This window comes from Botrytis porri (assembly GCF_014898465.1).
Source record: "Botrytis porri strain MUCL 3234 chromosome Unknown BPOR_001, whole genome shotgun sequence".
Taxonomy (NCBI): domain Eukaryota; kingdom Fungi; phylum Ascomycota; class Leotiomycetes; order Helotiales; family Sclerotiniaceae; genus Botrytis; species Botrytis porri.
Window position 1 is genome coordinate 514,260 of NW_024066075.1, and position 16,359 is coordinate 530,618.

The window sequence follows — 16,359 nt, forward strand, 5'->3', positions numbered from 1 at the left end:
TTCTCTTGGGTTATCGGCCATGAATGATACCATTTTCCAGAACCTTGATTCGTTGCCTTTGTCCGTCTCGGATAGTGAAGCTGGTTAGTCGTCGCTATCGCTCTCAGGCATGGAACCTGCCTTCTTTTGGGGCCGGAAACGGTTACGTGTCATTCTACGTTTACCAGGAGATACGATTGCTTCAGACTCATCACCACTGTCGGATAAAGAAGCAAAATCTTCAGAAATTTCTAGCGGTTTTCGCTTGGGAGACCTTGATACACTCGATGTTCCTGGTAGCACTTCTTCTGGCGTATCGCTTGCGCTGCTTTCAAGATTTGGGAATGTGTTTTGATCGACCTCGCAAGCTCCAGCTGTGGTTGATTCGTCGACTTCCTCGTCAGTCTCCGACTCCCTCGTTTCATGCTCATCAGAGCTTTCGTCCTCATCTTAAACCACAAAGCCATCGTCGGTTATATAAGACTCATCATTGGAAGCTACCTCGTCATCGCCCGGCCCTAGTCTCTCGCCGACTGGATTGACAATCACCGGTCTATTCCGCGAAGCAGGTTGGTTTCGTGGCGGTTTTTTCAACAACCATTCGTCAAACTCACGAGCAATGGCTTTGAGTATCGGGGCCCATCGGGAATTCTTTAAAAGCCATCTCCACTTCCGAGGCTTAGATTTATATATTGTTCGAAACTCACTACCCTTGTCCTCCCCAAACCAAATCGGAATTGATCCTGGACTTTTACTTGTGCGCATCTTTTTTGCAACGAGCCATGAATCGTATCTATCTTTTAGTTCCTTGAATTTTCGTATCTAATTGAAAATGTTGGCTGGCATCTTATAGTTTTCAGCAAGGGGATGTATCTTACGTTTGGGAATGCTTCGTCACCGTCTTCGTGATAAAAATTGACGAGGCTCATCACATATCCATCTTTCAATTTGTCAAAAGCAATGCCTTGATACTTGCCGAACCACATGATTGTCTTGCCGGGAGGCGGGAGTTTGGACGGATTTCTTTCAATCCAGACTTGCTTCCGATCGTACAACGTCATGAACTCCTTGATCTAAATGGGTGATCGTTAGCCCTTTTTTACATATTCTAAGGCGAAACACACATTTGCCGAAGCAGTATCTGGAGAACCCAGATACTTGTTTACCATAAATTCTATGTACGAAGGAGATAGTTCGTCATATTTATGCCCTTTGTGCATCCCGAACCACAATACTTTCTCCCCAGGATTTGGGCCCTCATCCTCCTCCCCACCCCCAAGTTCATCCTCAATAATGTCGACTGCGCGAGCCATTTCGTCATCATCGTTACTAACTGTAAGTCCGCTATTCTCCCCGTTGTGCCGCTGACCAGTAGCTACATACTCGGAAGCCATCTTTCCGAGATAGTGCTTTCAAGGATGGAAATTGACTGTCAATCAGTGGTGCGCGATTTGTCTTGGGTTTTATGCCCGCAACTGCTCGGCAATACGAACCTGACACAGGTGACGATAGAGTCACGTTGATAGGATGTGTGTAAAAAAGGTTGATCTGTAGAGGTATCCCCAAGCAAAATGTAAAGCAATTCTCAGTGATTGACACCGGTTATACTATCTGTCTGGGAGTGGAGACTCGAACGAGTGCTACACTATAATCTTCAGATAAGGGTGCAGGTTTGATTTATGCAACTCACCCCTGTGCTCGCAATTTGTTATGTTCGGCAGTCGCAAATAATAGTGTATTCTTGGACAGGAAATCTTTCGGGGTAAAAGGAGATCATGTACAAATGCTGGGTTTCAATACCCTTATTTTGTTTTGGTAAAGAGAACAAAGGAAACAAGTTCATCAAATATGTAGCAATCGCCACAAAATAAAAGCGAGAGTAAAACATGGCGGCATCGTATTGGTGGACGATTGTTACACGGCAGCGTGGTTACCACCCCTAAATGGAGCGGGGTACAACAGCTGCTACATTTTGCTAACTGGTCACGTGTCGAGGATGAAAGAGGAGGGATTGAGATATGAAGAAGGCCCCGGGTGGGGCGAGGGAGGTGATGACTACCTACTGTTATATATACTCGGAAACATTCTGGTCGATGTGCAACAAGAAGAAATCCGAAATCACGGGTATTGCCATATATAGCCCAAACGGAACCAATCTTTCGAAATATTATCACTATATCTCAAGCATCCTACCATGTTTCAATAGTCTAGATCGCACTAGACCTCAATCGATTGAAATGTCTTTAATCGGAGTTGATACCTGTAGCAGCGGGGATTTCTTAATTATCTCTAGAGGTTGAAGTGGAATAAGAAATCAAGCCATATTCAAAGAGTTAAGTGAATAGAATCGTTTCGTGGCTACATTCTGGAATATTGGAGATCCCAGAGGGCTTGAGATGAGAGAACATAGCGTTGGGGAGAACTGTAGAGTACTGGAATGATTCGCATCTAGTGTGAGAAGCTGTCTACCATTACCAAAGGCCTTAAATCCAAGTGAAGCATTGCCAAGAAAAGCAATCCCCCGTATCCCATCCAACTCCTCGAGTCCCATGGAATAACAACACTGCGTATATCTGTGTCAAATCAAAAGTCACTCCTTGGTAAGCCTTCTCTCTTATCAATTTCCGTTTCCGGCCAAAGCAACAGCTCTACCGGCGACATTAGAGCTGTTGCCAGTACCGTGTACAGAAGAGCCAGCAGAAGCAGCACCGCTATTTGGAGTAACTGTAACAAGACCGTGGACTTTTTTCAAGTGGTTATTAAATTTGTCTGGACGACAAAGTCCTCTCCCGTAGCTTTGACGATATCCAACAACAGGGCAGAGGTTCTTTCCTTGATTTGTCTGGCCGCGTTGATGAACTGATGAGATATGTTGAAGACGATCTGATGAGCGCTTGAAGTCTTGAGCGCGGGTGGGATAGGAGCAGGTATAACGGCCGGTGATTGGATGAGCAGGGGTGGTGATAAGAGGTGGTGCAGAGGCGGCCGTCACATCTGCCTTACTCGAGGGCAGAGGACCTGATGCAGCCAACCGGAGAGTCGCAGTAGCATGTAGATGATATGCAGGAAACTCATAATTAGACGAATGACTATATTGGAGGACTCTTGTCAGTAGAAAATAAGAACTCACCCAAAGTCCCTGCCTTCTCTCTGTTCCCATACAGGGTACGGAGGTTGGTCGAGAGCTGGATATGAGATTTGGTTGGCTGAATTCCCCTCGACAAAAGGGCGTTGCAAGGACTGGTGGGTCGGGGGCGTTGCATTAATGAAGTCATCATTCAAGGAAGTTTGCGGATAGTGATTGACCATAGGCATCTGCCAGTGGTGCGCCGTAAGCTCTACATCAAATGGTGACTCGGGCGTTTTCAATGGGAGGCTCGCCGTTTGAATGGTGTTGATTGAAGTCAAGTATCTGCCAGCTCGTCATGAGCTCAGTATCAAAAACAGGGTTGGTGATAGTGTTGCTCTGGATTTCACCAATGAAAAGCTCTTCGCCAGGGAGCAATTGCCATGTTTGGTCGAGGGTAGACATCTCGTATGCGAAAGAATCTTGTTGAGGATAGTAAGGCATGTTTTTGACTGTAAAGAGGGCGATGTGGCTTGAGAATTTGGCCAATAAGCAATTGACAACTTTGAAGTGTGTGTGAAAAGGGCGTCCAATAAGATACGTAGAATGCAAGGCTGTAAATTGCGAAAAAAGGAGTAATCAGATATGGGAATGAGAAAAGGCTACTCAGATATGAGTAGGAGTTGCGCCCTTTTTCAAGAACCTTGCGAAAATTCAGAGCATTGAGATGAGATGCTAACATGCCATGACTCGAAGAAAGACTTTACATTTACAGTACAGATGTTCATATGAGACACTCATAGATTAAGGCACTCGTTTCTAGATCGAGCACTTGTTCGGTCTTTTGAGTCTGCCTCCTTCGAACGATGATGCTGATGCTGATAATATGTATTTCCACACATTGCCATCCTCCTTTTCGGTAAGAGACAAGCTGAAATCGGTATTGGATACCTGTACATCATCAATGCTGCGATAAACCATGAAAACATGATAGTCTCTTTAATAAGCTCTTAAAATACTTGAATAAATTTGAGGCTCCGTTCAATTCGAAGTGACGTCGTAGTGACAGTGATTATATTGTTAGTTTGCTCGCACGTGATTTCTGAGCACGTGTGTTTTTTCGGCTAGATTGTATCTCCTCCACTAACCCAGACGAAACGAAACTACCTAAATATAGATTCTCTGAAGAGCTATTACTAAACAACAAACATAACCAGTTTTTTGTGGTGATTGGCTGGAGATTTTTCTGAAATTCCCTATGTCTTTAACATATATGTTTATATTTTTAATTAGCTTGGTCGTTCACATCAAGAATATTAGACATCCGGCATGGTGTAGTGGCTAGCATTTCCGCCTCTCATTCGAAGCTCCCGAGTTTCAATCAAGTCGCGGGAGACCGGGGTTCAATTCCCCGTACTGGAATTCATTTTTGCTTTCTACTCTTTCCACTGAATCTTCAGATCAATTTCAATATCTGTTTTGTCGTTTGGTCCTTTTGAATCTATGGGATGCAAAGCATCACGTGCTCGACAGGGAGAAAATAAAATTTTGAGCATTATAATTTTTGCAGGTCCAGATCTCGACATCTGTATCATGTCAAAAAGGCTCTTTATTCACATTCTCTTTCTTTCTCCTGACTGCAATTGATTAAGTATTGTGTGGTAGAACTAATAATACCTAGGTAATTCAAGATCACGTTTATGGGACTCTATCAAAGTAACGGAAGTGGCTTCTAACATCGCTTAGGAAGTGCAGCCACTTCTAAAAATTCTCCCTAGCCACAACCCCCACAATGAAAGCTTCCAAGTTTCCAAGGTTTACTCCGTATGTTCATCAACGGCTCGACCTAGCAGATATGATCAACTATTCCGAATCATATTTGTGTATGTATTGATATCATCTTATTAATACTACCTAGGTCCCTAGGTACATGGCTAAAGATGGCTTTTCACAAGCTATACGCTCGTACAGATGTAAGCTTTTCTTCGACCAATGAAAGCCAAGTGGCCCACGATACACGCCTGAAGGAATGTCGCATTGCATTTTTTGACAGCATACATTTTACGATATCAGGGACCTGTTTGTATAGTATCTTTTGAAGCCTACAGTCACAGATACTGAACATCAAATACTCGTCTATCCCCCAAAAATATAAAGCCAAGTTTACGTACTCCCTCATTTGCCGTTCTTATTATATTTATTAATACAGGATATACAAAATGTTCACATGAATCTCAATTCCAAGAACCCACCTTTTAGACCTCGCTAGGGTTGGCAGTCCCGCTACCACAAACTGATTACTCTTGACCGCCTTTTACGCATACTACGCATCTCAAATTCAATATTGATGTGCTTTCTCAAATAGCCTGTATGTCAGACAGACAGTATGTACTATGCAGGCTGTATGAAAACATCCGATGGGATTTCTCTCTGTTCAGTGCGTTGTCATAGACCTTATTCAGTAACGTGTGGGGCCCGACCCGACCAAGTCAATGCATAGGGCAGCAATCTGCAGGCATGGGTCTCGAAATGCGTCACATTCGATTGACAGCCTCGTTTTTTTTTCTTCCCTTCTGTTCGTTCTGAAGTTTCCTTCTTTCCCATTGCGAAATAATTTCCCTTCTATATGTATTGCCAGCTGCATCCTCACAGTGACACCAATAGACCTGCAGGTGATCATCCATCGACAAATCTAATTCGTGCTTCTAATTCCCAGCCCATAGTAAACTACTGCAGAACAGTTATACAAAAAATTGGCCCATTTCATGTGGATAATTCTTCTGATACCAAGCAACAAGGCTGTAATATTATCCATACATGGAGAGCATAGATGTGGCTGCCTCTGATAAGGCGAGAGATTCAGAGCATTATTCGGAAATGGATCGAGGACCTGCAACGCAGAACGACACTTCCCATCGAGATTCAAGTCCATCGGGAAAAGCAATGGAAAGACAACGCGAGGCTCAAGAATACATTCGTAGTCGTCGAGCACAAGCAACTGTCACAGATGAGGCAGATGAGAATGTTATCGACAACGTTGCACAATTTGGGCCACAAAATATAAGTAAAGAAAGTGAAGATGATGAACAAAAGCTACTTGCTACATTAGCAGAAAAGTACAACTACAATCTATATCTAGTGAGTCTGATTGAAAGGAGGCGTTCCCCAATGCCCTCTTTTGTAATCTAGTGAAGTCCTAGACTGATCGTTCGAAAGCCGCCTGGGAATTCTGGAAGCCCTATAATAGAGCATATAAATTACACTGCTCAATTACATCGTGGCCAGCAGCCGTCTTTGCCAAATACACATCAAATAACAGATGGGCCTGATTCCTGGCACCATACTCGTCCCAGAAATCGTGCCGATTCTCCACCTGCCGAGAACCCCCCTCGATCCCCCTCTCCATCAATACGACAGCTTGATAGTACGCAAATAACTCCTTCTCCGCCACCACCTATTCCAACAGCTCCAATATCTGACTTTCGTCCTGGTCCTATCTTTCCTAATTCACACATGCCTTATCAAGCGAACAATACTCGATCTAACTACACAACAAATCTCAGGCAATATGCAGATAGAAACCGGGGACCGGCTAATAAGCAGGCTACCGAGAGATCGGCGTTCGAGAACAGTACGGCCAATCCTGGAACGCAATCATCTGTGAACAGTGAGTATATATATTAATACCCGAGGCCAGAATTTGAAGCTAAACTCATGCACCCCTAGGTCAGCTCTCGGAGAGATACAGACATAATCAGATCACATCCCCTCCACATCAAAAGTCCCAATCGCCCCAGGCTGCACCTACACAATGGGCGGCACCTAAACCTGCTCGCAATAACACCAATATTGTCCAGAATCTTCAAGAATCAACGGCTCTACAGTTAGCGGAGTCTGGATCTCAATCTTCTAGACTTCATCCTGTATCCTATTCTTCTCAGTCGCGTCAAGATGCCAGTCAACAAAACATAGAACAGGGGCATGATCCCTCACATGCAAATGGCTCAGAACTCTGGAGCCATAACAATAGGATTCCGCAAAAGAATTACCCAACTCCCGACAGTCTGTCAAGCAATAGTCGCCGCCAAATGACATATGCGTCACAGAACAATCCCCACAGCAGTCCTAAAACTTTCGGTCATGCGCTAGCCGGGCAACTCGCACCAGTCCAACAAGGCCATCATGGAGGACACGGACATGAAACATATGGTCCCCGTCACGAGCATGATATGGGCCACCCAAATTATGGCTATGATCAAAATTCTCAAGGAGATTTTAGTCCGCGTATGCTATGAATTCATTTCTTTGGTATCTTTCATTGTCAATGCTAACTCGTTCTAGCAACTACGATCCCTAACCCGTCGAATTTCACTCCAGAATCTCATGGCAATTCAACTCGAGGTCATGCAGGAGGATATAGTTCTGAACATCAGTTTGAGCAAGCTATGGACAACCGTAGACCACGTGAGTAAATCGATGTTTATCTTTGCCAATACCTACTGACCAATTACCAGAAATTCATGGATCTATGTCGTCGCCCACCCTTCATCGCCATAATAACTTCGTTGATTGGAGATCGCAGCTTTGCCAACTATTCAATGCACCATCGGATAGTCATGACGAAGACCTTTTCAAAATGTTGGAAATGACCAGGAGCAAGCTTTTGCCCGACGCTCAGGATGCAAATCAAGAAAAATTAGCCTTACCTTATCATACGATTTATCGAGTCAGATGCCATCAGAATGGGCAGACTCATATGTTTTTGGATACTCCTTGGCTTGTGAAATACGGCCCCGATAATGGCCATATTTATGGCAGCATGATTGTACGAAATATTGCTCTACATACGCAGCAATACACAAATTTGTCGTTTATCGTATACAAAGACTATGCCTGCTGCAAATCCAAGATCAACTTTTTGAAGCCGGAAAATTCCTCAAAACTACAACCTGGAGACTCAGAACAAGCTGGTTTAAATGACGAGAATCAACTTGCAGAATTCCTTGAAGGCGAGTCGGTTTGCTTGGTCGGCAGTGAGCTATCTGCCGGCCTCAAAAGACTTACTAGGCAGAATATTCAAGAGAATCCATATTACCCTTCATTTAATGTTGGGACTGAGTTCAAGGCACCATATCCATGGTTTTATCATCAAAGAGCTCCTTTGGAAGAACGAAGACGTCAGCTAAAACCCGAGCTTTTGACTCGTGTAAATTCTTTTGTGGAATACGTCAACGAAAGTTTTGGGCCTGAATATGCTGTAGTTGATGCACTTCTAAGTCAGGGGAAAATCACGCGCACATATTTGTGCTATCTTTACGTAAGTGAATTCTTGGAATAAAGTTGAAAGTCGACTAACATCATTACCAGAGCCCCGACACCGTCATACTGCGGACCGAAAAACATGACCTAGGAAATACGAAGGCTTACTTGACTAAATCATGGCTTAAACTGCCAGTAACAGGAAGCTCGAATGGAACTGGAGAGCCAGCTACATTGGCAACTTCCTTGCTCGTATCTTCATGGTCATTTGATGGCCTCTTCCAAGAGAATGTTGAATTGATTACAATTGATGATTTCAAAACGCCAGAAGAGATTGTAAAGATCACCGCTCTCGGCACTTATCCAATGCGCTACGCCGACCCCACCATTGGGACATCGCTTAGGAAACAAGGAGAAATGTTCTGGAAGTTCCGTAACGCATGCTACGTATATTATAGTGAAGAAGATGAGTCTGTAGAAACAATTGTAAGCCAGTCCGATAATCAAATCTACTTCAGTACACTAGCTAACATCAAATTTACTTGCAGGGGCAGTCCAGGTACATGATTGATATGAAGACGTACAAGCAGTTGCACCCAGCATCTGCTGGTGCCAAAGCACCCAATCGTGATGATTTAGGTCCCTTGGTCATGGCCTCTGATGTACCACCAGAAGGAGTTTTCACCTTACTTTTGCCCAACACAATCATTGGATTCAATATTCAGGAAAAGAAATGGGGTATGTAACGTCGGACCCACTGATCATAGCCTTCTTTGCTAATTCAATTCTTTAGTCGATCTCGAAGTTAGTCGCATGTATGCGGTTAAATGGAACAAGGATGCATTTGAATCATTAGCCGGAGATAACGATATGAAGATCCTCATTACAGCTTTAGTCGCAAATCAAATCAAAGACGAGCAAAGTCCAAGCCTTCTCGGCAGGAAGGGAACTGGTTCAGTCATATTATTACATGGGTAAGTAATCCCTCCCCCAGATTTTCGGATTCCATGCTAAAATACCAACAGCTCTTCTGGCACCGGTAAAACCATGACAGCTGAAAGTGTAGCTGAAGTAGTCGAAAAACCACTCTACATAGCCCCATGTAGCGAGATAGCGACCACGCCAGAGGCCCTACAAAAATCACTCCAACAGATCTTTTATCTGGGAAGAGTTTGGAAATGCGTCATACTTCTCGAAGAAGCCGAGCTATTCCTCGAGAAACGAACTTTAGGAGACCTTCGTCGCAACGCATTAGTTTCTGTATTTTTACGAGCACTCGAATCGTATAACGGGATTGTCATTTTGATAAGTTCTTCCATTTCCGCTGTGGACGAGGCGCTCAAGTCCCGCATTCAACTTTCTCTCCGCTATGCTCCTCTCACTTTGGCCCAACGAACTAAGATATGGGAATCTCATATCACACAGCTTGAATCATTAGAATCTCTATTCAACCCCTCCACAATAAACATCACTGAGCTTCGCGCAAACATATCAACACTCGCTAAGTACAAACTCAACGGCCATGCAATCGGGCACGCCGTCCGAACAGCCCGACAGCTAGCTTTATGGAAGGGCATCCCTATGGGATTCGAAGAATTACAGTATGCAGTTAACGATGCAGGAGGATACGACGATTCAGATGAAGAAGACAAGAGAAACGCGGGAGAAGCAATGAAAGGAGTTGTGGAAGATGCAGATGACGATCCGTTTGATGGCGTGGAGGATTTAATGAGTGTTGCTGGGTTATGATTGATGATTGATGACTTATGAGTTACGATTTATGTATAATTCGCGGTAGCGAGTGTTTGTTTTGTACAGAAATTTCTTTCTTTTGACTTGTATGTATGGAGCGTTGCAATCGTTACCGCGTTTGCATCGAGGTTCGCGGGAGGAATTGTTCTGTTGTTGTTTTCTGCGTATACCATTCTTGCTTGATAATTATTGATGAGTAGGGTAGTAGAATATATGTTATGTTGCTACTCTTATTATCTTCACTCGTCACATTCAAATAGCCGAATGCTGTTTAATTTATCCAAGATTCTGCGGGTACGAAACCCCCCCTTTTTCGCGACTGATAGATACCTACAAGTAGACAACATCCCTTCAGTCTAAAATTATGCAAAGCAAAGTGGAAGGAAGCGTTTCTAGCAAGATGATATCTATGAGAAAAGCATATGAGATTGTGATATAGATTCAGATGATAGTTTTGTGATATAGATTCAGATAATAGTTCTCTGATATCATATTCCCATTCTAGTCTAATACCAGATCTGATTACTCATTCCCACTTCTTAGCTAGATTTGAACATTTCCCATCTGATATTATCCTAGTACGAAGTGATTGCTTCTCTTCCACTCTTTCAAGTATGCGCCATCAAGTCTTTCCCCATCCTATACTCCAGAAGATGAGAGGAGATTAGAAGGAGAAACCCAAGAATAATCATGCATACGCATCAACACTAGTGCTGCAATGAAACCAAGCAAAAATAACAGACAATAAACTAAAATCATTCACACGGCCATATCTCGACATAGAAGTAGTTGATATCTTAAGTATAAATTATAATTATCGATGATCGTAACACAAAACAAGGCCACCTATCTACCATCTAATGCGCGAATCTAAAATCTAATCTTGAACTCCCAGTCAATTTCGTATTCCTCTTGTAATCCTGCTGTTCCTCAGCCGTCATGGCATTCCACTCCTTCTCCCTCTGCTTATTCCTCATTATGTAGTAAAATTTCGTAAATAGGAACACTGCAATAGCCGCAATGTTTATAATGATCAATTGCGTATTACCACGATGGTATAAAGGCTTATCATCAGTTCTGTAAATGAAGTTTGCGCAGATATTTCCCAGTTGCACTGCCATGTTGTACAGAGCAGAGGAGACAGAGCGAGTGCCAACATTGTTAGAATTTTTGGAAGTCCATGCTACGAGAATGGCGTGGCAGTAAGGATATGAGAGAAGCACTGTGACTAGTGCGTATGTGTTCCAAGCCTGGACTCCTGAACCTGGCCAAAAGCGAAGCGCGATGATACATGGGAGGGTCCATAGCGGTTGTATCATGGAGACCAGAGTTCTTTCGTTGACGCGCTCAGATAGTTGTGTGATAAGAAGTAGCGTGATGATGTGGAAGGCTGAATAAGGAATTGTTAATAAGTTGGTGTTGAATGTGCTGAAGCCCAGGTTCTTTAGGGTGAGAGTAATATAGGAAGTAGGCGGGGATTGTGGAATGTATGCGATTAACCCAATAGCATAAAGTGGCCAAAGGTCGTAATCTTTTGCTGCGTTCCAGAGTTTCTTTGGTGTAATTGCTTGTCGGTTATGCATATCGCCCTTTGAAGGGTCATCTCTGAGAACTCGATTGACGACGATGGATATTTCACGATCAGTAAACCAGCCTTTTGGTCGAAACCATGTTTTCGTTTGAACTGCAGACGCTGGCATCATGAAGAAAGAAGCAAGCCCAACTAGCAAAGTAATCAAGCCCTCAATTAGGAACAGCCAACGCCATCCTGCCCATCCCGATACACCCCTTAGATGAAGTAGAGCAAAAGCAAGAATCGATGTGATGATAGTGGTTCCGGAAAGTGTAGTCCAGAAGAAACTGAGTCGGATAGGAAGTTCCTTAGATGTATAAAAGTATGATAGCCACAAAACGATGTCTGGGATAAACCCGCCCTATCACTTGGTGAGTTTCGAATTGTCAAGCTTGGAGTTGACGATAGAACTTACCTCAAGAAGACCCAGCATACTTCGTGTGGCATAGAATCCAGATTTTCCTTTTAGCGCACTCTGAGACATAGCAACTACCGACCAGAGGGTTATCTGCATCGGAATCCATCTATCGGGTCCAATCTTTTTGGAAATCAATTGTGAAGGTAATTCGGCTAGTAAGAACGAAAATAAAAAAATCTGGTTGCCGAAGTTGTAATCTATGTACTATTAACCCCAATGCACTCTTTATATAAGTTATATAAGAGAAGAGTTATAAGCAACGTACCATTTGTACTCAAGTTCAGGTCATCCAATAAGTTATCTGCAACGGCTTGTGTTAAGTTCCCACGATCGACTTGTAAACCGAAGAACATTACACACTGAAATGTTGTTAACAATGATCTAAAAGATTCTGAGATCTCAAACTTACAGCCCAGAGACAGACTCGCCAATCTAGTCGTCGAACCAATCGCCGCTCTTCCTCCTCGGTCCAAGTAAAATTGGGGTCAAAGGCATGACGGCATTCATATTGCGATTTTTCGTAAACCGCAGTCCAGTGTTCCCTTACATCGGGGTCTAAGAAAGGATTTCTGGCAAAGGCGTATCCATCTTCATCTGAGTCGGAGCCCGTAGAAACAAACGTCGCATTTTTTACAGGAATTGGGTAGCCAAAAGTTGTTACTTCCTCATACTGAAGCGAGTCATCTGGTTGTCGCGCGGCACCACTCTTAGGCTCCGTCTTGTCTGTGGCATCTTTCGACATCTTCGAATATATGCGACTTTGATCTTTCACTTGATAGGAATTGAGATGTAGAAAACTAGATACTTATACCATGCGATGTTCAAAGGTATGCTCATGCTACAATATCAGCTACATTGTGATTGGTGCTAAAGGCCAAGAGACACTGCAGGTGTGCGGGACTACCGAGGGCAGACACTTATTGAGAAAGATCCACTGGAAATCACACAATAGAGGTATCTCGGAGTAAAATCGCAGTCAAACCTTTGTGGCAAAGACAATGCAGCGACATTATCCATAATCTCGGATCGAGACCTACCTTTCCCTCGTAATAGTTTCCCCGAGAAATGAATAGTTAAAACTAACAAAGTTTTCACGTCTTGATACCAGATAAGCCCATGACGTGCTTTTTGATGGCGCATAAATTATGCTAATACATTGAATCTTTTCACTGTCAAACACATGCTGCGTAGACATCGTGAAATTCTCGGGCGCCACCATAAGAGTATATTCCGAGGCATGCTCCAAAGTAGTAATAGAAGCCCTTGAGAGAAAGACTTCATAGTCAATATTCGATGAGAGAATCTCTAGCGCACTTGTCGCCATAAAAGCCCGTCCCAATAGTTTACCCATTTCTCGACGAAAGTAGCCCAAGGCACAAGCATTGGCCACAAGCACGAAACTCTTATCAGTACTGAGGGCACATATGATGTTCCGTCTGCATGAGAAGCTACAAAGTTGGAGAATTGATGTAACGGGAGAGTAGGTGGGTGTGCATATGGCATGCAATGCCTGCAAGAACATATGTTGTCATCTGTCCCCGGACTTTCGTGATTGTTTCGTAATCGATTCAATTTTCAGAAAAGATTATTGAAAACAAAATTACGTGAATGGATGAAATTTCTCCCGTGATTTGTAGAATGTATAGATGTTATGCTGCCAATAGCTTAGCTTTCGCTATCCTCAATCGACAATCTCACCGTCTTTACATTATAATCTATATATTTGTCAATTCAAAATCCGTTGTTGGAGTGAAGTTCTGATGGTAGCCGTGGTGGAGAATGCCGTAACTTTTGATCACGTGAATGAGAACTTTATGGCTAATGCCCATATCCACGACTTTCTGTCCCAAGATGAGCACCCTCGAATGGAAATAAATTACAATCTGAATAAGCTATATTGCTTTGTTTGTGACATTTATGAATAAGGATTGTTATGAGCCATAGGTTCTATCTTTATATGTCGCTATAGATGTTCGTGAGCAGACGGCAAGTGACTCATTCACCGTGTTCATAACCACATTCGTGACGATATCTACCTAGACACAGGTACAAGCGGGTAGTATTTGTCCAATAATAGTTTACAAGGATTTATATCGATCATTTATTTCATGTTCTTCATTACACTATCGTGCGGCTATTTATATCAAATGCCTAGGGCATCTCTTCTAGACTCGTTCTCGGGGTCTAAAAATGGGCTTTCTCCAACGCTAACAGCTCTTACACCATATCTTTCACCCGGTCCTTCAAGATCGTCTGTGGCTGTATGGAAAGCTGAACGGTTGTCCCAGATAGCTATATTCATCAATATTAGTACAAACGACCTATAGGGTACTGCAAAAAACTTACCAAGATCATTCTTCCACTTGAATCGCACTTGCAAATCATGATTGTCCACCAACAGTCGCTTCAACCAACCCAAGAGTGCTTCGCTTTCCAATTGGGTAACATCATTGATATGACTAACATGACCTCCAACTGGGAAAACAGTTTTCCATCCAGTGACTGGGTTAGTTCTCACGACTGGATGTACAGCTTTCAACTCCTTTCCCACATTTTCTGGAGCCCCTCTTGGTTTATCGTACAATTCGAATCCACCCTTTTCAGCAGTTTCAATGAAGCCAGGTTGTTGGAATGTTACAGTCAGACCCTCGAGGAACTTTTGGTAGAGGTTTGAAATTCGACCATAGATTTCATATCCACTTGCCCACAATGTGTCGCCTCTTGTTTTTGGAAATACCTCTAATTTCAAGCTAGAATAATCGGCAGGCTTTGGCTCGAAAGAAATATCTGCGTGCTATTTGGAAGTATTTTGGAGACCGTTTGCTCGGTCGAATTTTGTGTCGCTGTAAAATTTCTTATTGAGCACCGAATCAATGGTACTAATTTCTAGGTCTGTCACACGGTATCCTTCTCTCTCTGGATTGAGAAGTGGATGGGTGTGAAGACCTGAAGTGGATGGCTTTCCTGAAAGGAGACCAATGCGTTGGACAAGTTCTTTTTGCAAATCGGAAATGAGGTTATCTTGTTTGCGGAAGAAAAACAACGCCACGTTGAGATACTAAGTCATTGTTAGCATTCAAAGACTCGTGATAGTATGGTGTTACATTGGGACTTACTAGTGAGAGCAAGTTCACGTAAGAGCGCATCGGCATTGGGAGCTTGAAGCCATTCTACCAAATTGACATCTGGAAACTCGCGGCCGATAACAGGATAACATCAAAGGACTCAAACTGATGTAGAACGCCAGTGCTCTTCACCCATTTTTCTTGACTGGTGGAATCTGTCTTTGCTAACGGATGTAATGACCAAATCCACGTTCGGCTGCGATACATGCAGCTTCTGCTACAATTTCGAGCCAGTGGGCTCGACGCCATTCGTCGATGGGAAGTTGCCCATTAAGAACAGCTTGAGATATGGCAATGGTGTTAGCACGTGCTTTCTGAAGGACTCTACGAGCTTCGATGGAAGCGATTCTCTGTGAGTAACCTAACTCCTATTGGTAGGAATGATTAGCTAAGCTGCATAACATGTATCATGCATGGATGTCTTTAATCGCTATCAATGTTTCAAATATGAAGCACTTCATAATATAGAAGAACTAATAAAATGAATGACTTACATTAATATTAATAGTAATGGTGGTGGTAATGGTATTAATGATAATGGAGAGAAATCAACGAAAGGGGGAGAATATGATCTTGTTATATACATATTGATAATCTAGTCGTTCTTCCTTATTAGTTAGGATCTCAGAAAAGGTACGAAAGGAGAGGACTATTTTGGTATAATATATCAAGAAGTAATGTCAGCTATGAGTAAAGAACAAATGAGATATAAAGCAAATCTGAAGAAGGATCTAAAGAACTTTATATCAAATATTAAATATTGAATATAGTAATAGCTACAAGGTGTTTCGTGAGAATCATATCTTCTCTTTCCTTCTACGACTGCTTTTTTAATACCTTCATTGAATTCTCTTAAAGTTATTTAGTCATTGCGAATAACCGATATCCCGCTTTCTCAATCAATCGATTTCCTGCTACTATCGCTTTAATCGATAGCAGTTGCTAATGAGAATATTCGGAATGATGAGCAATGGGTACTAATATAGTCTGGAGGGTAGTGCTGATGATCTTATATTGTGCTTGTCGATAATTCTCCTTATAATTGATTCTGAGATGCAATGGCTCAATGAGTTGTCAACAACAATTAAATCTTACCAAAAGTGTAGAGATATTCTTATTTATATTAAGCTATTCTGTATATCTTTAGCTCTCAGTAGAGATCTAGCTATCAACTTTACATTACTTC

The 16,359-nt window shown here is 42.7% G+C and overlaps 5 protein-coding genes across 5 annotated transcripts; 1 reads left to right on the forward strand and 4 right to left on the reverse strand.

The window, feature by feature from the left end:
• Positions 1 to 84: 84 nt before the first annotated feature.
• EAF01_000155 (uncharacterized protein) lies at positions 85 to 2,015 on the reverse strand (the record flags this gene model as incomplete). Its single annotated transcript, XM_038908405.1, is given in 5 exon segments — positions 85 to 423; positions 436 to 801; positions 858 to 1,052; positions 1,104 to 1,624; positions 1,670 to 2,015. The coding sequence occupies 4 exon segments, from the start codon at positions 1,371 to 1,373 to the stop codon at positions 85 to 87; spliced, it is 1,170 nt and encodes a 389-aa protein (XP_038775311.1). The 5' UTR covers positions 1,374 to 1,624; positions 1,670 to 2,015.
• Positions 2,016 to 2,596: 581 nt separating this feature from the next.
• On the reverse strand, positions 2,597 to 3,294 carry EAF01_000156 (uncharacterized protein; the record flags this gene model as incomplete). Its single annotated transcript, XM_038908406.1, has 2 exons — positions 2,597 to 3,068; positions 3,110 to 3,294. The coding sequence occupies 2 exons, from the start codon at positions 3,292 to 3,294 to the stop codon at positions 2,597 to 2,599; spliced, it is 657 nt and encodes a 218-aa protein (XP_038775312.1).
• A 28-nt stretch (positions 3,295 to 3,322) lies between these two features.
• Positions 3,323 to 3,550, reverse strand: EAF01_000157 (uncharacterized protein; the record flags this gene model as incomplete). Its single annotated transcript, XM_038908407.1, has 1 exon — positions 3,323 to 3,550. One exon carries the CDS (start codon positions 3,548 to 3,550, stop codon positions 3,323 to 3,325), a length of 228 nt encoding a protein of 75 aa, XP_038775313.1.
• A 2,313-nt stretch (positions 3,551 to 5,863) lies between these two features.
• EAF01_000158 (uncharacterized protein) lies at positions 5,864 to 10,054 on the forward strand (the record flags this gene model as incomplete). Its single annotated transcript, XM_038908408.1, has 9 exons — positions 5,864 to 6,184; positions 6,263 to 6,713; positions 6,773 to 7,330; positions 7,388 to 7,510; positions 7,561 to 8,363; positions 8,414 to 8,791; positions 8,854 to 9,043; positions 9,099 to 9,279; positions 9,331 to 10,054. The coding sequence occupies 9 exons, from the start codon at positions 5,864 to 5,866 to the stop codon at positions 10,052 to 10,054; spliced, it is 3,729 nt and encodes a 1,242-aa protein (XP_038775314.1).
• An 860-nt stretch (positions 10,055 to 10,914) lies between these two features.
• EAF01_000159 (uncharacterized protein) lies at positions 10,915 to 12,790 on the reverse strand (the record flags this gene model as incomplete). The annotated part of the gene is made up of 4 exons (XM_038908409.1): positions 10,915 to 11,991; positions 12,046 to 12,245; positions 12,314 to 12,407; positions 12,458 to 12,790. The coding sequence occupies 4 exons, from the start codon at positions 12,788 to 12,790 to the stop codon at positions 10,915 to 10,917; spliced, it is 1,704 nt and encodes a 567-aa protein (XP_038775315.1).
• Between the last annotated feature and the right edge of the window lie 3,569 nt (positions 12,791 to 16,359).